Source organism: Corylus avellana, chromosome ca2 (assembly GCF_901000735.1).
Source record: "Corylus avellana chromosome ca2, CavTom2PMs-1.0".
In the NCBI taxonomy this organism is placed as follows: Eukaryota; Viridiplantae; Streptophyta; class Magnoliopsida; order Fagales; family Betulaceae; genus Corylus; species Corylus avellana.
In genome coordinates, this window is record NC_081542.1 from 4,800,188 (window position 1) to 4,826,063 (window position 25,876).

The window sequence follows — 25,876 nt, forward strand, 5'->3', positions numbered from 1 at the left end:
TACAAAATAACTCCATGAGTAATGAGGCAATTTCAATTCACTCCCTCAATTTGTAGAACATTGGGCCACATTGCTTTTTTCTAACTCGGACCTTTTTTTTTTCAGAAGGAAAACTTCAAGCAACCCAATGGAAAGGTTTTAGTTTTTCCAATGCTTCCTAACTTCATTAACAAAGAAACAGGGGAAATAAAAACTAAAGAAAATTCCCTTGTCACTGTGTCAGAACAATGGAATGGTAGTGACAAAAACTAAGCTTCAGAGTTGACAAAACTGGATCAAGGGGTACTCAAGTGATCAGCTTGAAATTGTCTCAACAGCTGCAGGGACTGATGGTAGAGATTTAGATCAATTCCATCCACATTCCTACCCACACGTGCCTGCAATATTGCCTGAAATGAAATGGCAAGCCAGAGATTATTATCTTAATATTCGTACATATCAATGTATGTGTATGAGAGAGCGAGAGAGAGATGCTATAAGCCTTGAACCAATGGTGCCAGCATCCCACCTCATTATCAGGTTGGATAAGGAGTTCGCCGATGAATTGGTAGACGGAACCGACTCGAAAGCTAAGATCCCTCAGATGCTGAGTGTTGATCTTCAGGTTGGCATTTCCATCAATAACTATGGCTATAGCTGTCTCAACAGAATACTCTTGTAGTCTGTTGGGGAACAAGATATAATAAGCTCTTCATTGATATTGTATTCTGCTTGTAAGATATTAACAATGAAGATAATAAAATATAAGTGCTGCAATCATCCAGCCTCCTATTCCAGCAGAAACAATGCATAATTGTGCAAGGCATTACAGGATTATTTAAATCTGTTGACCTTTCCCAATTATAAGATCAGTTAGGATTTGAATCTTATATATAAACAAGAGATTTGCATCAATAATGGAATAACCATTATATGTAGGCACATGGAAATGAAAGAGCTCCACAATTTCTTGGCAAAGACCAAGATATTTCCCTAAAACTGATTGGATGGAAATGAGTTCTTAAGCTTTCATGTAACCATGCTGAGAAAAATGTTTTTGATTTCTTTTATCTAAATACTTTACAATCACGGTACTATAAACGATATTAGTGACAAGGACCTGCAAAGCAAAAGAAAACTTTAAAATAAGATCCCTTCAGCCTTCAGGAATAAGATCTAAGACAATGAGATGCCAATTGTACCAGGTGGTTTGCTAATCTCGCATTAAATACTCAGGTGGGCTTAACAGTAAGCGCTATTGGGCTGTGATGATATCCTTCTTCAGTATATTCTATTGGATAGTTTTAAAAAAACCCCAATGCACTAGTTTAGAGAATCAAATTTAACATAAGAATGATAATGACCAAACTTTCCTACCCCAAGGGTCTCAATCAGTTGGGAACCATGCCTCATGACATGAAAGTCTCACTAGTTCGAATCTCACCTTACTCTTCCACATGGGGTGAAAAATTACTTATATATATATAAAATAAAAATAAAAATAAATATTAAAACTTTCCCTCCAGGTAGAAATCTAATATAAATATTACACAACTAAAAATTACATGCCAAAGACTATGAGTCAAATCTCTTTTGCAGACTCTGAGTTATGATCATACCTGTTGTTCCCTTGGGGCAAAAAAGCTAAAGTTAGAACCCAGACATACTAGAATCATAGTTGTATGAAGATCCTAGAAATATTGCCTATCTTTTTACTTTTACATAAGTCAAGAGTTTATCCAAAAGTATCAAAGAGAGTCCAACCCATCAGACCTTGAATAATGCCTTACGGAACCCCATTTTGATCAAGACCCAATCAAATAATGCCTTGAGAAAGCTTATGTTGATCTTTCCCAGCGACTTCACTTTGCCAAAAAGATCCTCTTGTTACCCTCCAACCAGATGCTGACCAGTAAGGCACTTTTCCCAGAGCTACTAAGCCCCCACAACTAAACTTTCTAGACAGTCTTTTGATGGTTACTAGCAAATATTTTCAACCAAATCCTTTGCTTCATAAACATATAATAAACTATTCCATGTAGACCCCTTTTTTCCACTAAAAATGACGGCCTAACTGGCTAATTTAAAAATCGTGGTGCCATCTAATTCTTTGCAATCACACTCTTTTTTTATTCAGCTCCTCAAGCAATTTACTAATTGTCAGCTCTATCACCACCACCACCACCTCCTTTACTATGCTGATGCTGCCGCCATACTATCTCTTCCATCACTGTCACACCATCATCCAACTACCACCATGCCATGACTACCAAGTCCACTGCCACCATGTTTGCACAAGAAAATCTCCTAGGCCACTTTTCCAAAGTCCAATTCTCCCTCACTCCATTTCTTACACCAATAATTAAACCATTAACACTATCACCAACATCATCACCACCTCCAGTGCCACCACCAACATCCCTCCAAAGTATACATCACCACTCTAGTCCCATCTCACCTTTTTTTTTTAAAAAAAAAAAAAATTATATTACATCACTGCCACCAACCCCACCACCTTTGTCAGAACCTCCTTTATTGATGTACAATTTCCCATGAACCAATATTGCCAACAACCTTCATCGAGAACTTCTATTACCCTAATCTACCATCATCTCTCAAATTCAATAAAAATAACAGTAGAAGAACGTCATGTTTTTAAGTTTGTAAGCCTTAAACCAATAATCCTCTGAATTTGGAGGCCCAAATAATCCCTCAGGTGGATCCTGCCACTGATGTTAAAGAAACTTGGAAAAAGATATACAACAGGAAGAAGATACACATTAAAATTCAAGCAAATGACATATATGACCACCAATTTAGCATTGGACAGGCAGAAGTCTTACTTTCCAGTAACTCTAAGTGATGCCCCTTGCTTGAAGAATGGAGAAGATGGGTGTATCTCTTCTAGTGACACTAATGCCCCAGATTTTATTGCAGATGACGCCATTAAGCCAAACCTTTAGTTAAAAAAGCATTAAATCCTCCCTGCAAGAGAGAGAGAGAGAGAGATGCACACTCAAGAAATACGTAGGTACACAATAATTATAATATCACATGTTAGCAGTCACATTTACATCGTTCATTTTAAACTTATGGAGAAGCTCATTTAAAATTGAATTAAGGTTCATGAGAGGAAAACATAGCTAATATTCTTATGAAAAAAAAAAAACTTCAGAATAATTAAGCATTGTGGATCAGATTTGAGCATCTATCTCTTATTGTACTTCCAATGAAAAGTTCAGTACATTAACATAAAATGGCCTGCGAGAAACTCTAATCTGTACAACCATACAGTTCAAATTCATAGCTTGTGTACAGTGACACCTATTGAGCTCTTAATCTCAAAGTCATGTTAATGTAGTCAAGCACCTTTCTTCACTCACCCTGAAGTCTGGGAGTATTATCTTCTGATTCCCAAAAAAAAAAAAAAAAAAAAAAAAATCTTCATCTATTTTCAAGAATAGGCTTCTAGTTTTCCAAACAAACATATAAGTAAGAGTATTCCTGTTTCATCTCCCCCAACTCAATTATAGAAATACTTAAACAGCAAAGCTAAAGCCCAAATACAACTCTATTCGGCAGCTGAGAAAATGTAGGCAAAAGAAAGAAAGAAAAAGTTTTAACTCTTAGATTATTTATTAATTATGATTCATGGACACAACAATCTACACCTATTCTCATGCCATACAAAACAATTTAACTCAGTGGAGTCCTATCTTCCCTTTTCTTTCTTTCTTTTTTCGAAAATTAAAAGTAAGGTTCAAAATTTCGCTTTCTTTTCCCGTCTCTTCCTCGGTCCTAAAACATCAAATCATCTTTTTCTTTCAATTAAAACCGAGCCCTACAATAGTACATTTCAAGCTGCACACAGACTGTACTCAGACCAATCATCTCAAAGTTGTAAAATGCACATAACAACAATGGCCTACAGCAAAAATGCAAGTCATAAAGAACCCAATCCAAAAAAAAGTATAAAATGCAGAAACATGTGCACGTAAAATCAACGAAACAAACTCAACCAACAACCTCTTAGCTTCAAACCCATATTTTGAAGAAACACATCAGACCAAACACTAATCATAAAGCACTTATTTTTCCTCAAACCAACCACCCAATTCAGAATACCATGAAATGCAAATCGAGGACATAAAATTAACAAAACCCAAATACCCATATACTAAAATCCTAATTAGACAAAGCAAAATGAAAAGTTCGCTCAGTACCTTGTCTCTGTAGATTCGAAGCTGGAGGGTTTACTTTCTTAGTGTCAGTCAGAAAAGCTGCAGTAAGAGAAGGCGAGGAAACAGGAACAGTATAGAGGGAAAACAAAGGTGGAGGATGGTGCACTCGTGTATGTAAAAGGAGTAATGCATTTGCCGTCTATAATTGACACGCGTTCATAATATATGTTTTGACGTTTCAACAATAGACTAGTCTTACGTAACACGTTGCCTTTGATTCTCAATGCTAGAGAAGATTGTCATGTTATGGAATTATAGGGCTTGTTTGGGAATGGCCATTTGGTCTAGGTGGCTCGGAATTGTAACAAGATTTGATTAATGTGAAAAAAAGTAAAAGTGTTTGTCATGGAACCATCCCCGTTTAGCTTTTTATAATTCAAAATTGCAGTTTAACTGTAAAATCGTGCGTTTTAAAAAAACGTCTCTTATTTGTAATTTGAAAACACGTTATGTTTTCAAATTATTATTTTAATTTCAAAACACGATATGTTACGTTATTATTTTTGTAGTTTACAATATGTTTTCTGAGATTTAATTTAAAATTAAACTCTTGTTATGCGAAATCGTAATACCAAATACATTTTTAAATTCTCAGTACAATTACAAATCAATTATTTTGGCATTCATCAATATAGTTGAGTTAATCGCATTGTTTACTACATACATCCCCATCTCTTTTAGCACTTAATTTGCATGGAAGTTCATTTAATTTGAATCTTAAGTTCTTAATTATTATACTTAGGTTCAAGTATCAACAACAGAATGTTCCCCACATTCAAAAATAATAATGAGAATCTTCTCATGAGTAGAAACCAGTACAAATTCAAGAACATATCATTATATGGGCTTTAATGTGGGAAAGCTATTATATAGATTGAAAGCCAAAATAGGGACCATTCACAAATCCAGCTCAAGGACATAATAAAGCTATACATATTACAATGAGCATGGACAGTACTCTTTAATAAATGAAAACAAAATGTATATACATTTATCAACTACTAGTATTAGCTGTACGGAGAGATATGAAGGTCAATGCGACATTCAGAAATTTTACCCAATAAATATCTATAAATAAATGATTAATACTATTTAATAGACTGTTATACGACGACCATACAACTTGATGATATAACAGTGAAAATCAACCATTGTAAAAAATAAAATAAATAAAGGTTGATTTTCATTGCCACATCATTTCGGTTGTATGATAGTCGTATAGTAATCTATTAAATAACGTTACTCTAAGTAAATATTGTGAGTGAACTTTCTGCTAATGGATTCCCGTTCTCTCTTTCTCACAATGGGATTATCTACAATTGGGGGTAAAACAATGGATCTCTCATATATCATATCTACCTATGATTTCTCTACCTCCTTAGTGAAATACTTGAGGAGCTGCATAAAACTCACTCTCGTTGAATACTGGTCTCATATTGTTTTCTTCACACATAAACTCTAAAGGGAAGGAAACAAGATGTCCCCTAATAGACTTCAATCTCTCCATTGGATCTATTTCCTTGACTTCTCCATTCTCAGAGGATTCTAGCTTCTCAGGGGCTATTCCTAAATCAATGGTGGTGTGGCCAAGTTTCTCCTTCCAATGGGCCATGCTTTGCCTGAGAGCAGCTCTGTGTGCAACAGCAACATTACGCAAGGTGAGAGATTGAGCCGCAAGTGCAGCAAAAAGGAGAGCACAGTCATGGTAGTATCTTACCGAGAGTGTATGCGATCGTTGGGAATGCAAGCAAAGGCATCTTGGTAGATAATGGAATTTTTCTGTCACATATTGTAGCATGTTAATTTAGTACAGGTGATGCAAAAGGGTAAACTATATATCAGTGAAAACTGATGAAAGATAAAGAAATGACTGAGACTGCTCAGTTTTCCACACAGATTTCTTAAGATGCAGATATCACTAACATATCCTACATTACAAACTATACTGAAATCTCCTAACTCGAATGATAATACGCAGAAAACTGATTTTATTCTATAGATAATCTGAATATTTTTAGAAAAACCACATGTCAAGGCCACATTCTTCCAAAAACATTTTACATCCTCTATGTAGATGTGCATGTTTGCCTGCATGCATGTTCGTGTTGTATATGAATATGATTATGGAAGCATAGAGGCCCACCAGCATTAATGTTATATTAGATGGTAATACACACACACCCAATTGAAACTAACAGAACATTTTCTCAAAATCTGGCTAATCTCACCTTTGCAGTTGCTAACCACAGATCTTTGTATGTTGAGTCTGTTACAGGATCACTAATTTGATTGATCTGAAGAAATTAAAAGATAGAGTGTCAGTGCAGCATATAAGGTCACCAGTTAACTGATGACTATCTATGTGAACTACATATAATGATGGAGTTTATATGTAAGGGATAAAGAATTTAATCCAGCAGCAGGCCTAAAATATCGCCTCTGAAGTTTTGTGGAGGGTAGGGAGTACAGAAACATCCATGTTTGGTTAATGTTACTAACCTCTCCTGCAGATAAACCAAGGTGCTCAGACCACAGGGAGCACCGAAGAGTATAAGAAAATTTTCCAGCCTGCCAAGGCTCTCCATTCATAGATGAATCAAGAAAGTCTTTATCTTCAATTACTACCCCAATCTGAAACAGAAATGTTAGAGTCAAATATATTTTTTTCTGTCTTTTCTTTCTGAGAAAATGAGAAAGGGAGTAGAACAACACCTTCATAAATATAGATTCATGAGAGTTGAACTCTTGTTTGTTTTATAGTCTATTTAAATCATTATTTTCTCGAAATTGTAGCTAACAAACAATCTCCCCATTAGCATTATTTGAATTATGCTACTAAGAGGATATCTTATTTTCCTAATTTTTTTCCAAGAAATGAGGCAAAACTATAGTTGTCTGGCTGAATGTTCCAAGAGAAAGTGACCTAACTCGTGGAGACATTAAACCAAACACAGATGCTAGGAGAAGCCTTTTCCTTCCATCTGTGCATATGGTAACGGATAAGTGAAGCATAACAGTTCTCTGGCATTTTCTAAATCTGGTGGAGAACAGCTTATATTCTTGGCTTAGATCACCAAGAACAACTTCAGTAAATGCATTCTGAATTTGAACTCTTTTATATGCTCAAAAAGGTAGCCCTTCAGCTAAAGTAGAAATGATACCTCAGAGTCTCTTGATCCTAGCAAACTCCTATCATTTATGTTGGATGAACCAATCAAAGCAATGTGGTCATCAATAATCATTAATTTGCTGTGCACATAAACCTGCATAAAAGTGAGAATTTGCAATGAGAAAAAAGCTAAATATTCATGAGAACTATTACTGTTTAATAAAAAGTGAAAAAACAATCTTCTTTCGTGCATGCATTAATCTGAGCTTTATTTGTCGAGTATAGAGGCACAGGTTTGGGAAGAGACAACACCTCAACCCATTATGAGGTTCATAGGGGCAGAGTATGGAGGAGTTGCAATTATACAGTACTTAACTGTGGGAGGCAATGGAATCAATTACGAAGAGGCTCTATGTCACACATGGTGCATGTAGGACTTCAAAAGCAACATATATAAAGCCAAAAATTCTATCTGGGACACAAAAGGCTGCATAAAATGGAGGCATGTAGTGCTTGGCATTACCTGACTGGTAGCCACAGGACCATCATCAAAAAGTCTACCGTAGGATCTCAGGCCATAGAAAGAAATATAATCATGGGTTTTAGGACCAAGAATAACGTTAAGTTTATGCAGTATTGAGTGCTTTTCTCTAGAAATAGTACGATACTGCCAATGCGTTAAGGCTCTAACAGTTGCTGCACCACCATCATCCAGACCTCCCTGTAATAAAAGTTCACAACAGAAGTAAAGGCTTAGGTATCTAAACTTATTGTCCAATTGTTTGGAAATAAAACCAAGTACGAGTACCTGGAAGCCAGGTAAGAGTGGCAAGACAACAATGACCCTGAAACACTTCTGTTCTTTGTGTGCTTTCAAAATACGACGGTATAAAGCTTCTAGGACACGGTTTTGTATTGTCTCATCTCCTTTAAGCCCCGATATGAAAAATTGATTCTGGAGGCAAGCAAAGAATAAAGAGAGTGAGATGCTGGCCAAAAGACAATCAAAATGATTCACAGACTACCTTTTTAAACTCATCTATAAGAAATCAGAGTTAGTTTGACAAACTTTTGTTACCTCTATGTAGATAAAATGCTTTGCATCCTTAATGAGAGAACAATAAGCACTATGAATGCTTCCTTCAATTTGACTTGTTCCAACAGACCACTGGCTGACACTTCTGATAACCTATACACCACATATTCATTCAAGAAGGCAGAAGATGAAACATTAAAAAGAGAAATTGAGATACATCAGGATGGAAGTAGGGAATAACAATACACATGAGCTGGTCCCCTTTCCAGCTTAAAGGGTTTTGAGATTTCAATGGTGGTACAAATGCTAGGTTAGTGCAACACATATAATACCGTATAACCTTGCATTAACAATGTTAATCTTGATAGGAAACAGGATTTATATTTCAGGAGTCTGTATGAAGAAAATATATATGCTTGGTGCTAGCAGATGTGGATGGCTAAGACTATTCACGAAATATTGTCTCCTACTTCCTCAAACAAAATTCATGTTATGGTTATAGACTCCATGAGGTATAGCTAACCTGAACACGGCATGCAGTACGCGGACCAACACAGTCGTTCCCTGCAACAGCATGATTGCCTTCCTTGGGAGTTTCCCACCACTCATCTGAAGTTTTCATGTCACACTCTGCAACCGCATTTGAATCCATTTCACTCTGAAGATCCATAGAGTCAAGGTCATTTACAAAGCCTTTAATCTGTGTATCAGCAGCTGAGGCTTTAACTTCTGGCTCTTGGAATGTGGATGAGAAACTTCCATTGACCCCAGTTGGCTGATCAAGAAGATTGTGATTCATATGCAGGCCGTTCAACTTTGAGCCTACATTCGAAGCCGCTACTCCATCAGCTTCCAGAGGCAAAAGCAATGGGATATCTTCCGAAGGTGATAGTGACGAAAAAGAATCCTGTCTGCTAATGCTTTTCTGGTTTTCATCTGAGTTGTTGTGTTTAATATCTATATCTTGGCTTCTTCCCATGTAATGAGGAAGGACCATGAGGTGGTGAGGCATAAGCAGTGGAATTTTTTGTTCATTTGGAGCTTTGTTTCTCTGAATAAATGTTTCATTATGTTATATAAAGAATTACTTTGACACATAGAAAAAATATATCAAGTAAGTAAAGATTAACCTTAGCATGGTTCCAGCGCTGGACAAAGTGCCTAGCAACGTCACGACAGGGTGGCCCCCAAAGAGCACAATGAACATCATGCCATGGCATACGGGGATATTTTCTACGATCCAATTCATCTCTCATTGTGTCTTCCCAAGAATTTGGTTCAGATTCCCTACACACAAAAAAAGAGAAAGGAAAAATAAAAACTATTAATATCACAAATTAGTAATTACTGACCAAAATTTATAGCTGCTTACAATTATTTTAGATTAATGAATAACACAAAGTTTGCTCCCAACACTAGTTTTCAAGAGTTACTAAAATTTTTCCAGCAAACTCCACATGTTGAGAGTTAAGTATATCACTCTACAAGTTCCGAAGACGTGTGTTATATATGAAAAAAGCTAAATGCATGATATTTGTACCATAAACATCTAACAGAGAAGTATAGTTAGCATAAACTTCTAAACCAAAACTCATATCTGCTTCATTGTCTGCAAAATGTTCTAAATCATACCTTGGATTATAGTAGTCCTTTCCAGGCCATATGACAGGAGGGCAATCGCCCACTCTGTGTTCAGTTGTGTCATAACGTCCAAAGCATAAATCTAATCCTCCAATAAAGCAAATCTTAGAGTCAACAATAACAAGTTTTTCATGGTGTGACCTGTAAGAAACCAAGTTAATAGTAATTGCTTAGTATCCAAAATATATCCATAGCTGTCAATAAGAATGCCGAATGAGTTCAATCCACAAACTTCATACCAATAATAAACTCCAGTGGATATATGGTCAGGATATCGCAAAACCCTTACATTCTCATGAATGTCAAGGAGCCTTTTCTTACTGTACATACTGTTGATTTTTAAAGCAAGAGATACCTCCTTGTAAAGAAGAATGTAAATCTGCATATCATTAGATTAAAGTTAAATCTAAATTATGCTCAAATCCAAAGAAAGCACGCAGAATTTATTTCAGAAGTAGGAAGAGAACAATAACAAAAATATGAAATGAAAAGGGAAAACAGGATGAACTGAGCAAAAGAAGAGGAGGTTAAGCATTGGTGGTGAGCTTCAAGTTGAATCAGAAGGATGATATCTGACCCAGACCCTCGAAGCAGCCAAGTCAGAGTTGCAATAATGAAAATCAGTCTATATCATAGAAGTGCACTAAATGATGAGAATAGATGACTGCACAAAGAGCAGTTCATTCTAATGCCATTCATACATAGTAAGACTGGCAATTGAGCCAGATACTATTTTCTTTTAAACAGATAGACTGATGCCAAAACCTTCTCATTCACAGTATTTGTCCTACAAGAAATAAAAACTCAACAACATGATAAAAAATAAGGTCTAAAACTCTCTTTCAAGAACAATTTTTTTTTTCGTCTATGAGTTTCATCACACGAGCAAGCTGAGATGCTGCTTTTCAAGTCTAATAAAGTGCCATTTCTGATCATACAACTACAGCATGATTCCAAACCCTGCTACAAATTACAGTTTATATTGATTATAACTTTATGAGCAATGTGATACAATCTATATTAATTCATTCTATAAACAATTTCTACACTTTATATGAGAGTATGTCAAAATTATATGTAATAACCAAAGAAAAGAAAAGAACCAAGTAATTCGTCGAGGTTCTAAAGGTAGACAAAGACATAAAAAAACACCCCAAAGCCAAAATAGTACATTTATCAAGAATGAGAAAGAATCATATGTTTTTGCACCTGGACCCCTAGCTTAGCTTTTGCTTCTAGTAATGCATCAAGCTGAGAGGAAGGATGACTATGAAAAGGACGTCTTAAATACAGTTCTGGGCAAAGCCACCACCCAGTAATGAATATCTGCATACAATTTTCAGTCTTTCAGTCAAAAGGAATAGACACTGGCATGAATTGTATATATTATGAGTTAATACAGAAAAGAACAAAATAAACCTCTGATTTTGCATTCTCTATTGAAGAAGCAATTACTTCAAAGGCTGCTTCCCCATCTATAAACCATTGAGCCTGGCTTCCATCTTCTATCAAACCTCTTTGGGGAGCATAGGAATCAAAACGTTGAGGATGGCACCAACTCTCTTGAGATTTTAGACCAGCATTGTTGATTGCTGTAACCCATTCTTTAACTTTGGCACTACTTGTGGTTCTCAACTTTATGCTCCGATTTCCACAAGTGGCCTTTCAACATTTCCAAATTTTTGTCATTAGAATCAAATTGAAAAAACAAAAATCATATATTTAGACTTACTGGTATCAAAAGAAGTAAATTTCCATATCGTTTATGACACTTCTAAAGAAGTAATTAAGCCAAAAAAAAATCATGACACATAAAAGTATATATCAAGCCACAATCTTATAAATTTGAAATTGGCCTCTTGCAGGTTCAATTACTTATACCATCTAATTCTCTGGCAGAAGAAAGTTCAAAGGCTTGGGATATAGATTACCAGAACTATCAGAAGGCAATTGCATTGGACTGAATGAAAACATTACAAAGTAGTAAATGGAAAGCAGATACAGCCTCAACCCATACATGACATAATGATTATAATATTTAAGCGTTGAAGAAGTAAAGACAAAAACAGTTTAACTCACCCTAAATGCATAACGTAAGGGATTATGTTCCTTTATATGATTTGCTAAGTATACTTCTAACCCCTCCTTTCTGTTCGAGACTGGTAGTACATCAAAAACAATTATGTCCAAGAGTTTCGTGTCAAAAGGATCATCCAGCAAGGCTAGGAAACCAGGTTTTAAAACAGCCCACACCTGCAAGCAGATTAGGTGTGAATAATGACAAAATTACAGTTTACAAAGTAACCAGAGATGACATATACAGGTTGCATAGGAATCAAAGTCATAACATCATCCTGAGCATTAGGTATTTTCCAGTCTTTAGATGAATAAAAGGTGCTTCAAGACAGAATTTTGGGGCATTTAACAGTTTTCCAGTCCTGGGAGTTATTCCATGGCCCAGTTAAAACAATGAAAATTGTGATAAAGGGATAAGGTTCAGCAACCAGACCTTTTCCCAATTGCTTTGGCAACAACTGGACCAACGTAACACCCAACACTTCACATCAGAATCAACCCTTGGTAGATGCTTCACCATTACATAACCTTCTTTCAATTTTGAACCAAACTCGCGTAAAAATGACAACTTGGAGACCTCCAAAAATTTGCATACCTACAATACAAATGGTGTAAGTAGCCAGTAACAAAAGATTGATGGGCAATTTGCAATACATTTCAGTATTTATTAAGCAATGTCAAAATGTTTGCCCTGAATCAAGTTTAAAAAGATTCTTGTGTAATCATATCACCCCCCTCTACCTCAAAGAAGAAGGGGTCTTGCCAAATTCACATTCCTATAGATTATCAAGAACAATATTTTGGACTTTCTGCAGAAGCAGGCATAATTGTCAAATTCGCAGAAAACAACCTGGAAGAGGATACATTGATATACGCAGAACTCACTTTCCTCTAAAATTAGAATGAGACTTTCAAGAAACTATCTTACATTCACAGGTAAAAGATGTGATGGGTATTGGGTAATGTTGGAAAGACCTGAATGTAAATTTCAGTTCTCAAGCATGTATATGCAGCTGTTGTTAGTGATATAAAAGAACCAGTGAAGCCCATGCCAAAATCTTTGAAGTTAAATACGACTGGCCATTAGTTAAATGAACTATTCAAAAGGATCTAAAACCAAAAAAAAAAAAAAAATCAGTTTCATTAAGGTAGAAACAGCAAAGAGTATTAAATGTTCACCTCCCGGGAGTTTACAATATCCATGTTTCCTAGAAAGTGATTCAGATAGCCCTGCATTGCCACCTTTGCTCTGTCTGAAATGGACTGCTGACCTCCTAGTGCTGGGCGAATTATTGGAAAAGCAGCAATTGATGGAACATTTCTGTATAATAAACCAAATCCCAAAAATCTCCTTTTTAAGGCCCCAAAAGAGATGCAAGAACAACAAATATGGTAGAAAGTGCTTTATTAGTTCCAAGTACTAAACAGAACGGACAATATAGGATTAGCATTCACCTGTTTCTAACACTTCCTTCATAATGTAAAGGAATAGCTCCATCATCAGGTTCATCATCATCTTGCACCACTGCTGTTTGATCCACTATTCCTAAGCTTTGAAGCCATTCTTTAACCTTTCAGAAAAAATTCCAATCAGAAGTTAAATGATAATCATCACATGTACACAATAATGAAGACCAAGAAGTTCGAAACTGGGCTAGCCTACAGGTCCATGAATGTTAAAAAAATTGACCAGGACATGTCATGTATAATAGGCCAACCTGTTCTTGTTTCCCATATAATTCCTCAATAAATGCACGTTTCTTCAAAGCGAAATGTAAATAGAGAACTTGTGATGCTTTCTTCAGTAAACGCCACTTGAACTGTTTCAATATGAATACAATGATTAATTGCACATTGTAGCTGCTATATGTATTCTCATGACACGATATTGAATGAGTCTTAAAACTCAAAAGAATATCAAACTAAAGAGCTCTAAGGACAATGATAAATAAGATTGAAATGCTTAAGACTTCTCATAATAAATGAACAAACAGAAAGGAAAAAATTGCAGTGATAATACCTAACTGGACCATTTCTTCTATTTGTAACTCGTAATCAAAATGATCCTATAATAAGCACCCCAGTTCCAATTAAAATCATTACTTTAAACATAATTAAACAGTAATTGTTCATTTAAACAGCATTTATCTTTTTTCTGGGATTTTTTTAAAATGTAATTATTCCCCTCAAAAATGCTTTGCCCCAAGTTCTTAAGGTCAGTAATGAACCTGATTCTGGCAGCTAAATTATAAAAACTAAAAAAAGTGAGAACAGCAAAATTATTTAAATCTCAGCCAGCTCATTACAATAAGCACAGCAGAGCCAGAGAAAAAAGAGAAGAAGGAAAAGAAAACTCATGAGTTCTTAACTTGATCAAAGAGGCTCCAAATGTATCTTGAAAACAAATTGTCATACTCCTAATTCATCATTAGTTATTAGTCAGTTGCAGCTAAACACAACCCATAATTCAAATTCAATTGATATCCATTTGGTTGCTATATAATATACCAAAAGTAGATAAACAGAAAAAAAAAAAAAAAAAAAAAAAATCCCCACACTCAAAATATGTCTCAGACAACTATTGTACATAACAAACTCAAACTTCTCCTCATGTTAGAATCCCAAAACAAGAAAACAACATAAAACCCAGAAACCAATTCAGCAAATAAAACCAAGTGATATTGAGAAACAAACAGAGAGAGAGACAGAGAGAGTTGGTGCATGCCTGCTTGTATTGAACCTCAATGGTGTAAGACAGAAGCATGGGGCTGATATCTCCGGTATCGGGCCGTGAAACCGACTCGATCGTGGCCGTCGGCAACTCCTCGAAGATCCACACCTGCTCCCCCCCACATTGGCGGGATGAGTGAGACCTTGACATCACCGGAGCCTCCGACGGTGGCACACCTCCGGCAATAAGCCTCTCCAATGACATCCCAAGCTGCTTTCACCGAACCAATATTATCCTTCACCTTTGGCATGTGCTTTGAGAGAGAGACTATTTATTTATTTATTTTTATTTTATTCTTTCTTCTAAGCAACACAGAGTTCGATTTTGTGAGGTAAAAGAGGAAGCTTTCAAAGACAACGATTAACGGTCTTTATAGTTTTTCGGAAAGTACAAGCTTCCCGGTTCTCAGGTTTTTTGTTTACCGATAATCTCATGGGATTTCCATGTTGCTTACATACGATGATGACATGTATCCTAGGAACCAGACCATCATTACTTCGTGCCTCGTGGCACCAATCAAACTTGGTTGAATGGAGGTTCTGTGGGTTTTTGTTAATTTTTTTGGTGAAGCAAATTAAATTACTGTTTTTTTATGGATTTTTATTTTCTTGAAGAATTTGCAGAGGATGAATAAAAAAAGTAAAATGAGGGTAATTTGGTCAGTAGATGAATGGTATCACAGACTTGTATTGGCCGGGGAATGCCAGTGGCATATCCCATTGCAGAATCACCAAAAGAATATCCAACTCTTTTGTGCTTACCACTGAGAATATGCTAAAAGAGCTTCAAAGGGCTTGTGATGATGTGTCTAAGATTAGATTAATCTAATTATGTTAGGGTTAAAGATTGTGACATGAGCTTGCTGTAACCGTCATTGAAACAAAATTATTTTGAAAAAAAAAAAAAATAGATAAATTGATTGTCTCATGTGGAATGTTTTGTCGTGCACGGCTAAAATAGCTAGCTGTTTGTGAAATGGACACGTTAGAAGTTGGAAGGTGGCTGAGGTTTACGTGATTATTAAGATTTTAATTGAATATTTCTCATAATATTTATGTTCCCGTTTGCTAAAGCAAGTTTTTGTACCCATGAAGTCAAAGGATTATGACTTTTGAAATGATAATAGGAAAAATTTCACGACTGGAGGCGGTTGATGACGATGATCAGAAATGCGTCTTAAATAACAATATGCAAATTATGGCCAAAATGAAAGGCAAATTATGGCCAAAATGAAAGCGGGATTTGATATTAGTATTGATTGTAACACTCCTGAGCTCACTGGTTTTGTTTTTCATGAACTTTTTTGGAATATGAATTTAATAAATATTAGTTTAAACTTTTGAAATAAGTGGTAATTTAATTAAAAATGAAAACGCAAAATGTGCAAACAGATTAAGAATGTACACCTGTCATTTTTATAGACTGTGTTGAAGGAAGCTCCTCCAACCCAATTTGGAGGAAAACTCTGTCCGAAACCTAATGACTAGAAAGAGGCTACTATTCTACCTGCTCAAGCTGTTTTTTATTTTTTAATGCTAATTATAGCTTATAGCTTAATTAATCATTTTCAAAAGTTTGAAAACTGTTCAACGTTTTGACGTGTAAAACAAATTTTTAAAAATAACGAATACCCACCAAACTCAACTGTCACTATTTACCCATTTGATGTTCCTAGTTGGCAAATCCTTTCCTTAAATAGACTTTTAAGAAATGACAGAAATTTTCTTCAAATTGGTAGGGTGGAAATATCTTCCAACTCATATAAAATAGTGTCAATTGTCTATAAATATTTAAAATACACATTAAATTTAGTCTAAATTAGTAAACTGCTATTAATGAGGTTAAGAATTTAATGTGTCTTTTAAATGTTTATAAACAATTTAACACTATTTTATATAGGTTTGAAGATATTTTCTCCATACGGATTTGGAGGAAATTTCTGTCATTTATTAGATATGTTTTAGTTTTGGAATTTCAAAGGTATAATCCTCAAACTGATGCTTTAAGCTCAATTAAGAAATGAAACAAATAGGAATATAGGATGCAACAAAAGTGAAAGCCTACCAGAACAATGATTGAAGTCATTGTCAATTGTCACAAAAGACACTCAAAGTTCTACTTCTGCATTTAAATTTGAACCCCACTTGTTTCCTAAACATTTTGCTGCAAGCTACTCTACCTTTATCCTTTCATTATAATAATGTTTGCTTCCCATAACCATCATTGCATAGAAAACAAAAATTCATCATGAAAAATAATAAGAAATCATTATGCTCTCTGTATATCTGCCTAAACAAAAATTTACTGCAGAATAATATGATGTTTAACATGTCTTGTTCATCGGTTACATGGTTTGTATGCTCTTGATTTCAGTGTTTGAATCTGAGTTATTGCATTGTCGTGTAGTCCATGAACCACACAAAGTTTAGATATTTGCAGCAGCATAATCATTGGGGGTAATCATTAGGAAAATATATGTAAAACAAAACTTCACCTGAAAAATAATTTACAATTTCCTTGCTTCTCTGGACCTCGTTTTTTCCTTTTGACTTGTGGGTTCCTATCTGTTTTTAAAAGAGCTAGAGAAAAGAAGAAAGACAGGAGCAATAGGAAGGGAGACTGCAAAGGCAAAAGAGAATAAAAGTTGGGCATATTTGGTATATAAAATAGTTATTTTATTGAAAAAAGAAATAGTCATTATTATTGGGAATTATTATTCATTAGTTTAATTGTAACACTAGAATATAACCCTACATATATATATTTTGTTGTTTGGTACAGTTCAATAGCTGTTGAATGGAATCATAACGCTGGCCACTGTTCAGCACGGCCCATTGCTGACCACCGTTTGACCTAGTCTCCAGCCATCCTCGGCCCAGCTTGCCAACCATCATCTCTTCGGTCACCATCCAACCTCACCATTGTCTAGCCTGCCCGGCCCATTTTCTACCACTCTGTTGCTCCATCTCCAACCACCCTCGACCATCGCCTACCTTCGACTACCGACCAGCTGTCGTTCCAGCCTAGTCTCTAGCCATTGTTTCATGCTGACAACTGTCGTCCGATATTCCTTTCTATGAGCTTAATTAAGCTTGTGGTATTGCAAGCAAGCGTCGAAAAACCGTAACATAATTATAGGAACAATGCATTTGTATACTGCATTTGTAACAGCTGGGGCAAACAGTTACAATTTTTTTTTTATCATAAAATCAACTAATACTTAAAAAAAAAAAACGATCTTGCTATGAAATTCCTTGGCGGGCTTCTAACAACATGAAAATTCTGCAGGAAGCTAGTTGCATCCATATATGATCTGTGCTGCATGGATACATCCTCCTGTGGTACTCCAGTTCAAGCATGAGCCAAATATTTTAGTTAGAGCTCCAATTTCGACAAAGACAGTGAACCCTGGCAAGTGAAGCCATATAATCATCAGACCTGAAATGAAAGGACTCGCTGTTAGATTTATCTCACTGTACGTATAGTTGCATTACTGAGAAATGTTGACATATTATGAATACAGACAGACCTCTGTCCATAAGGAGACTGGTATGCAGCAAGTATATGAAGCTTGGCCGCATCAGTTTTTTTCTGCACAGATATAAATTGCTTGATTATTAAGCTTAAGATGAGATGAGATCAGCAAGTAACCTTCAAAGCATTCACCCCTAATCAAAAGATAACATCAGTCCATTTTCCTTAAAGGTTGTCAATGAGTTCATCAGTAACCAAGCATGCTACACGATATCTCAATTTACTCTTTTATCAGTAATGTCAAAACACCTAGGTTAGAGAGAATGGAATAGAAGGACTTTCACTTACCAAATGGAAATGGGATAATTTCTTTACACCAGAGTTATGACAAGAACTGGTAATAAAAGATGTACATGACAGCAGATCTTCATATGTGCTAAAATAAGAAGCAAAGACAAACTCTTGACATGCAAGAAACATTCTTCTAAAAATCCCCCCATTCTCCTTCAATAAACTTTTTTTTTTCTCTGCCGAATGCATTAACGGTAGATTAATACTTCCAAGAAACCTACACCTTGCCAACTTAGTTCACTCTCCTCGATAGGCTTCCCTAATATTGACTATTGGGGATAACAGATAAGTGAATGAATTTAGGCCACTGAGGAAGGCTGAAGTGATGTAAGGTGAAACATCTTCTCCTTAAGTATCTCAATAGTGACAGTTCACATCAGTTGAAATGGAGTTTCTTTGCAGAACAAACCTAAGGACTTCATTTACATCCTAACATCCACTTAAACAATGGACAAAAATGTGAAATAAATGGTTTTACTAAAATGGCAAGATAAGTAGACACCACTGAGCATGTTTTCAACAACATTATTAGAAGTCTCTATCATCAACTCATATTTTTCCCTTTAAGGCAAAGAGACACAACATCCAACTAGTTGAACCCATAAATCTCAAATATAAGCATTAAGCATGAAATGGGGTTCCCACAAGTTATGCATTATATTTTTCCTACATATCGCCCACAGCATGTCCACACAAGAGTTGTGAGTATTGCTTTTCCATATAAACAAAGAAGCCAGTTGTCTACTTGTGGTGCATCTGTAAATGAAGTATGGTCGAGCTGCTCTTTAATGATTTGCATTCTTTAAAGGAGCTAGCGAGAACTCAATTTGGTATGTTTATGAAGTATAACTGAATTAAAAGCCCAAACTAGGAAGGTTTAGAAGCTGAGAACAAACCTCAGATTCGTAATAAAGCCCAGCATACAGAGAAGCATAGAAATTTTCATTCTCCCTGCCATTTGAAAATGCAGCAACAAGCTATGCAGTAAAACCAAAATTTTCAGTCAGATGAAGTTCTTGGAATTATATGCAACCATACTGCTCTTATATGGTAGCTCTTGAAATCAACATTTGCCCAGTTAAAATGACAAAAGAAAAAGGAAAAAAACACAAGAGTTTTTAGCTCAGAAGCATTAAATCACACCTTTTCAGGATCTCCACCATTTTTAAACATGTTATAGGCTTCCCGCATGACGGGTCGTGGATCCTTGCCAACCTGCATTCAGTTATTAAGTGATAAAATGAATGTTATTATTATTTCCACAGTTGGCACTTGGACACAGAAATAGGAAGATGACCCCATTTTAGCTCTCTAAATAGACAGAACAATAAAATCCACTAATTAACTTTGTTCAGGATACCAGGTCCTCTACCTACAGATGCCCATTAGTAATTAAAATGTATGATTAATCATAATGTAACTACTACTTCGTCAGGTTGCAGATCACCTAATCAGTTTTTGCATATACAGGCACATAAATAAATTTTTTGCATCATGTCTCATGCACAGGGAAACCATCGGTTGGTTGGCTGGCGAGTTAAGTAATCAAAATCAAAGGCATGCGAGTTGCCTAACTCAGGTAATGTTTTTTTTTTTCTGGGTGAATAACGAAGTCAATCTTTTTATTTTTCAATAGAATCAATGATGATGTTCCTCCTTTAACAAACAAACTTACCTCAAGAAACTGTTTCCTTGCTTCGTCAACTCCACATAATTGAGCTTCACAAAGAAAGCACCAGATGGATTCCTCTGTGTCATTTGGATTCTGTGAAACATCTAACCGGAATTGCTCTGCCCCTTCTTCAAACCTATGGAGAAGAGAAACCCACTTCAATCTCCTCACAATATTTAGAGATTCATGTTTTATCTTGTTTATGTCTATGGGGGGAAAAAAAAAAAGAAGGAAAAGAACAAATTAGGGCAGATTGAGCAGAGATTCCTTCTTTACTCAAAATGCAAGATTTCTCTAAGTTCAAAATTCTGCTTGTATTTTCTTTGCCAAAGTATTCTCAGTAACCAAACAAAGGCACAAGGAGAATAGGACCAGTAAAGAATTAATACCTATCAAGGTAGTATAATGACAGCCCCCTTTGCCAAAGATCTGACAACAACCATCACCAATTCAATCTAATCTAATTCAACAGATAGTATATCCAAATCACAAAGATCCGTTATCTAAATTTCCCTATAACCTACATGCCTTTTGACGAGGATCCAACTCAATTGCCTTATCGAATTCCACCAAAGAACCTGGAACATCTCCCTTAACAATAACAAACACTCCGAATTACACAAACCAAAACAACTAATAAAACAAAGTACAGAAAGAAAGTACATGATGAAGGAAGTATACCTGCCGAAAGAGTAGCATTCCACGCCGAATGGAAACAACAGCTTCACGGGCATTGTTGCCACCAGTTAAGGCGTCCCAGATTCCAGAAACTGAAGGAAGGAACAATCTTCTGGATAGTGTTGGCGGTGGCGTTTGGTGGCTGTGAATTCTGGAATGATGGGTGGGGAAGAAGTGTGAGCTCGTGTGCGTTTTGAATGGAAAGGGAGGTGAGGGTATAGAGGGAGTGAAGTGTGAAGAAGTGGGCATGGAAATGGCGGGTTTAAGGATGTGGGTCATGGCCATTGAAGAGAGAGGCAACCTTGAAATGGGTAACTCGGGAACGAGAGAATGGGACTGAGAAATTGAGACCAACAGTTAGAGAGAGAAAGAGAGAGATAAGGCGCCAAAGAGCAATTGACTTAGAATGTATGTAAATAAAATTATATAAATTAATTTTAAGGAGAAACTTTAGAGTTCAAAACTACTCCGACGGTTGGGTTGGGTCACCTTGTGACGCATGGGTCTAGCTTGACCCATGGCTGGGTCGCAACCGCTGGTCACTGTGGATATATATATATATATATATATATATATATATATATATATATATATATTATTTTTTAATTTGAAATTAAAGGTAAATTTGGACTTTTATAAAAATTAAAAAAAAAAAAAAAAGTTAGGGGTGTAAATGTCATTGTATCATTTTTAACATTTAAAATATGACAAAGGGGGTCAATTGACTCAAATTGAAAGTTCATGGAGTTAAATTGAGAGTTTTTAAAATTTAAGGAGATCTTCTCAAAATGCGTGGTAATTCAGAGGTCTAAAGTAAAGTTTTTCCTAGTTTTAATTTAACTTATTTAATTAAATAAGTAAAACTCTCTAACTTTAATTCATTAATTTTATATTAGGTTTACAGATCATCTCAAAATTTGTTAGCCTTAAATATCGAGTCGGGTCATGTTGAAGCATATGTATAAGGCGACCCCTTAACACTAATTAATTTCGTGTCGAGTTCGTGAATTGTGTTAAAAATTGTCAGCCTTAGACTGTTGATCCATTTTGATTTTATGGCCAACATATACCGATTTAATAATGCATATGTTTTCACATTATGAATATATTACTATGTTATTTAAATTTTTTAAATAATATGACTCTAATGTATACTGTTAAATATAACAAAATAAAAATTTAAGCAATAAAATAAATAAATCAGGTCAATTTCACCATTCCTAATTTCAGCTGGTTGGGTCTGCTCATCAATGAAGCTAAACAACTTCAGGTCAATGAAGTCCATTATGATCTAGTGGAGATTTATAGGCTTGTCTTTGGATGTGGATGTGCAAACAACTTGAGTCTCAACTTGAGCTAAATCATTGTGTTGTGGTGGTCGAATTTTGTAAGCAAAAACAGTGTCCAATATTTCATATGCTCCCAAATATTGAGGGAAAATATCAGTTTTCTAAACCTTGGACCATTGGCACTGGGACACTTGGATTCAAAGGATTTTTTGGGGGCTGGTTTTGGTGGACTTCATTTAGGGGCATATATAATTCAATTGGGGTAGTTGCTGAACCATACTACATAGTTCCAGCAACAACAAAAGCGGTAAAAAAAAAAAAAAAAAACAGCAACGATGCTACTGGGAAGGACAATTTCAATATTTCCCATACGTAATCCTTTGTATAGATGTTGGGGCGGGCGGACACTAAGATGGAATAGACCTGCTAATATGCCCAATGTCCCTGTTGCAATATGATGAGAGGCTATTCCTCCTAGAACAAAAGGATCAAAACCTTCCACACCCCACGCTGAATTTACAGATTGTACCCTTCCGGCTAGTCTATAAGGATTGGACACCCATATTCCAAGACCATACAACCCCGTTACATGAAATGCGACAAACCCAAAACAAGCTAGTCCTGAAAGAAATAAATGAACTCCAAAAATCTTAGGTAAATCCAAAGAAGGTTTTCTCGTGCGTTCATCACAAAATATTTATAGATCCCAATACACCCAATGGCAAATAGCTGCCAAAAAGCACAAGCCAGAAAACACAATATGTGCACCAGCCACACCTTCGTAACTCCAAATACCCGAATTTGTTATAGTCCTTCCTGTGATACTCCAACCGCCCCATGAATTAGTTATTTCTAAATGAGTCAGGAAAGGTATAACAAACATACCCTGTCTCCACATTGGATCAAAAATAGGGCTAGAGGGATCAAAAACCGCTAATTCATATAGAGCCATCAAACCGGCCCAACCAGCAACTAGAGCTGTATGCATTATATGGATAGAAAGCAAACGACCCGAATCATTCAATACAACAGTATGAACACGATACCAAGGCAAACCCATGGAAATACTCCTTTATCAATGAAAAATAAACACTATGTAACTTTATTGCATTGGGAAAAACTACGCTATGGACCTCCAATTTTCAGTAGATTATCTCGAGTAAAGGATTAAGATTTGTTCTATTATATTAGTAATAATGGAAAAGCTTTATTTGTAGGAACAAACAGAAGCAGATCTACTTTATACCCGATAAATACCAATACACAATGGTAGGGGGCGGGATCCCACTTTCATTTTCTATGAGTGAAAGCATACATATTTATCATTCAAAAGACCCATTCTTACAAATTTTCTTCTTTAGTCATAGTCATTCTGTATTTTTATTTTATTTTATGACCTTATTCAATTTTTGGATAAACTATGATAAAGGCTAATCTTATTAAGAAAATAAACCCATTTTTACACTTTCACATCAAAGTAAGATATAGTACTTAATTCTTTTTTTCTTTCATTTAATGCCTATTGGTGTTCCAAAAGTACCTTTTCGAAGTCCTGGGGAGGAAGATGCATCTTGGGTTGATGTATAGTGCAACTGGTCAGATATATTGGGTCACATGGGATTTCCCCATTCTCTCCCCCAATCCAGATATCCTCTCTTTCGCCCAAGAAAGATTGATTGAATCATCTAAAATTTGGAGCGTGAAGTGCAATTATATTTATTTTGTTTTTTGGAGGGGGTATCCAGATTAATATTATCAATTAGAATAATTTATGATTTAGATTAATTTATAGTTGGCTCAATTGGACCAATAAAATGAAGTATCCAGGCTCCGTTTAGGAAAAACCCAATTGGTAATATATCCATGATTACTATTTTTATCATATTATAAACATGAGTGATCTCAAACTATTTAAATAATCGAGTAATATAATGAATACAATGAATATTTGGTAGAAGACATGAAATAAATAAATAATAATAAAAAAAAGATAGCAAAAACACGTGGTATTGGGGCATTTGCACTATATGTGCAAATCAAAATCGGGCCGATCTTTACTCGGAGTAGAGCATAAACCTAAAAAAATTGAAGAAGCCCATTCCGGAACAAGAAAATGACATCGTGATTTGGATTCGATCTCGATGAAACAATAAATCAATGAGAAGTTCGTTCGATAAGTTTAGTAGATTACTTTTATCTATTTCTTTTTATTTATAGGTAAAGTAAACAGACCAAAACTAATATTTCTTGAAAAATAGAAGAAAAAAGCCCTTTGTTAGAAGGAGCCCACTATGAAAAAAGATGAGGGCTGTAATCTACACATTGATTCTTTTTTTTCGCGATTTTTGGTAAAACGTATGCATCAAAAGGTGCGCGTACGGTTCCTAAGGATACAATTTTATCCTAATCAACCGACTTTATCGAGAAAGATTACTTTTTTTAGGCCAAGAGGTTGATAGCGAGATCTTAAATCAACTTATTGGTCTTATGGAATATCTTAGTATAGAGGATGATATCAAAGATCTGTATTTGTTTATAAACTCTCCCGGAGAGTGGGTAATACCCAAAGTAGCTATTTATGATACTATGTAATTTGTACAACCAAATGTACAGACAATATGCATGAAATTAGCCGCTTCAATGGAATCTTTTATTCCGGTCGGAAAAGGAATTATCAAACGTCTAGCATTCCCTATGTCTAGCCAACGTTTTGGCTAAAGGTCTAGCCAAAGCCCAACGTTTTTCAAAAAATAAAAAATGAAGGGACATTTGGAGAGAATTAAAAATGCAGTAATTATAATTCTCTCCAAATGTTTTGGCTTGACTTTAGTGTCTTCGACTTCTGCTCAAGGACACTAAAGTCAAGCCAATAGAAGTAATTATAGCAAAGGGGCAGATTTCTCTGAAGAAATAGGGTGGGCAGGTGGGTTGGCTGGACCCTCCCCAATTGGCATTGATAGGAGGATAATGGAACAAGTTGTTTTCTGCGTCCAAAAAATCCAACTGGCTGGGTCACACTATGAAACACACCAGTCTTTTGTTTTATATATATTTTTTAAAAAATAAATAATATTTTATTATTTATCTTTAGTTGGAACACGTAGCGAAATTGTGATTGCTGAATGACATTGAATGGCCAAAATTTGAGAAAAAGCTGATAAACAATTTTTAGAGCATTGTCGGGGATCTGGTTCGTTAGAATGAGAGTACAAACGAGCTATTTAACCTTTGAACCTTAAGGGTTCTCTCCCGTTTGCCTTTCTCTGCCACTTGGATTGTTGCATCACATGTTGACAACTTGTTATTTAATTCACATGCACATCACTGGCAACGGGCTAAAGCTATTCAAAGCGTCTAACACTTTGCATTAAAAAACTATAAATTTCAAGCTTCCGTGTATATACATATGTATATAAATATATGTGTAATTAAAGATTGTATCGTCAAGATAATTTCACAAGCAAAGAAACAGAGACCGAAGACCCCAGACGTTGTTTTCAAGATTTTCGTGTCAAAGCTCGATGGAAGCCATGGGCATAGGCATGGAGATGCTGCCGGAAGATTGTGTATCAACAATTCTTGCCAACACGTCTCCACTG

The 25,876-nt window shown here is 35.6% G+C and overlaps 3 protein-coding genes across 5 annotated transcripts; all 3 read right to left on the minus strand.

The window, feature by feature from the left end:
* Nucleotides 1-4,335, minus strand: LOC132171451 (CST complex subunit TEN1). 2 transcript variants are annotated; one of them, XM_059582767.1, is made up of 4 exons: nt 4,203-4,335; nt 2,823-2,936; nt 509-662; nt 1-389 (listed from the first exon to the last, which is right to left on the minus strand). In XM_059582767.1, the coding sequence occupies exons 2-4, from the start codon at nt 2,924-2,926 to the stop codon at nt 276-278; spliced, it is 372 nt and encodes a 123-aa protein (XP_059438750.1). In that variant the 5' UTR covers nt 2,927-2,936; nt 4,203-4,335; the 3' UTR covers nt 1-275. The 2 variants fall into 2 exon arrangements, with proteins under 2 accessions (XP_059438750.1, XP_059438749.1); XM_059582766.1 differs by having other exon boundaries at nt 2,823-2,964.
* A 1,115-nt stretch (nt 4,336-5,450) lies between these two features.
* On the minus strand, nt 5,451-15,017 carry LOC132172086 (phospholipase D zeta 1-like). Its single transcript, XM_059583526.1, has 20 exons — nt 14,808-15,017; nt 13,801-13,902; nt 13,538-13,653; nt 13,262-13,403; nt 12,516-12,677; nt 12,086-12,259; nt 11,426-11,668; nt 11,216-11,332; nt 10,246-10,385; nt 9,998-10,147; nt 9,496-9,652; nt 8,889-9,416; nt 8,408-8,518; nt 8,138-8,284; nt 7,853-8,050; nt 7,382-7,483; nt 6,720-6,851; nt 6,449-6,514; nt 5,938-5,999; nt 5,451-5,851 (listed from the first exon to the last, which is right to left on the minus strand). The coding sequence occupies exons 1-20, from the start codon at nt 15,015-15,017 to the stop codon at nt 5,599-5,601; spliced, it is 3,312 nt and encodes a 1,103-aa protein (XP_059439509.1). The 3' UTR covers nt 5,451-5,598.
* Nucleotides 15,018-17,550: 2,533 nt separating this feature from the next.
* LOC132171780 (uncharacterized) lies at nt 17,551-21,372 on the minus strand. Of its 2 annotated transcripts, XM_059583177.1 has the most exons (8): nt 20,992-21,372; nt 20,835-20,901; nt 20,700-20,739; nt 20,314-20,446; nt 19,782-19,853; nt 19,535-19,615; nt 18,343-18,404; nt 17,553-18,251 (listed from the first exon to the last, which is right to left on the minus strand). In XM_059583177.1, the coding sequence occupies exons 1-8, from the start codon at nt 21,271-21,273 to the stop codon at nt 18,185-18,187; spliced, it is 804 nt and encodes a 267-aa protein (XP_059439160.1). In that variant the 5' UTR covers nt 21,274-21,372; the 3' UTR covers nt 17,553-18,184. The 2 variants fall into 2 exon arrangements, with proteins under 2 accessions (XP_059439161.1, XP_059439160.1); XM_059583178.1 differs by lacking the exon at nt 19,535-19,615 and having other exon boundaries at nt 17,551-18,251.
* Between the last annotated feature and the right edge of the window lie 4,504 nt (nt 21,373-25,876).

Bases quoted from the DNA above. Each gene is read 5' to 3' on its own strand.
- LOC132171451 (XM_059582767.1), bottom strand. From the start codon at position 2,926: ATGGCGTCATCTGCAATAAAATCTGGGGCATTAGTGTCACTAGAAGAG. The intron at 663-2,822 runs GTAAGACTTCTG...GTTCCCCAACAG, and splicing joins TCACTTAGAGTTACTGGAAA to ACTACAAGAGTATTCTGTTG. The intron at 390-508 runs GTGGGATGCTGG...ATTTCATTTCAG, and splicing joins TTATCCAACCTGATAATGAG to GCAATATTGCAGGCACGTGT.
- LOC132172086 (XM_059583526.1), bottom strand. From the start codon at position 15,017: ATGTCATTGGAGAGGCTTATTGCCGGAGGTGTGCCACCGTCGGAGGCT. The intron at 12,260-12,515 runs GTCTGGTTGCTG...ATCTGCTTGCAG, and splicing joins GCCAAAGCAATTGGGAAAAG to GTGTGGGCTGTTTTAAAACC. The intron at 11,669-12,085 runs GTGAGTTAAACT...AAATGTTGAAAG, and splicing joins CCTTACGTTATGCATTTAGG to GCCACTTGTGGAAATCGGAG.
- LOC132171780 (XM_059583177.1), bottom strand. From the start codon at position 21,273: ATGGCCATGACCCACATCCTTAAACCCGCCATTTCCATGCCCACTTCT. The intron at 20,740-20,834 runs GTAGGTTATAGG...GGTTGTTGTCAG, and splicing joins GGATCCTCGTCAAAAGGCAT to ATCTTTGGCAAAGGGGGCTG. The intron at 18,252-18,342 runs GTCTGTCTGTAT...CTTTCATTTCAG, and splicing joins CAGTCTCCTTATGGACAGAG to GTCTGATGATTATATGGCTT.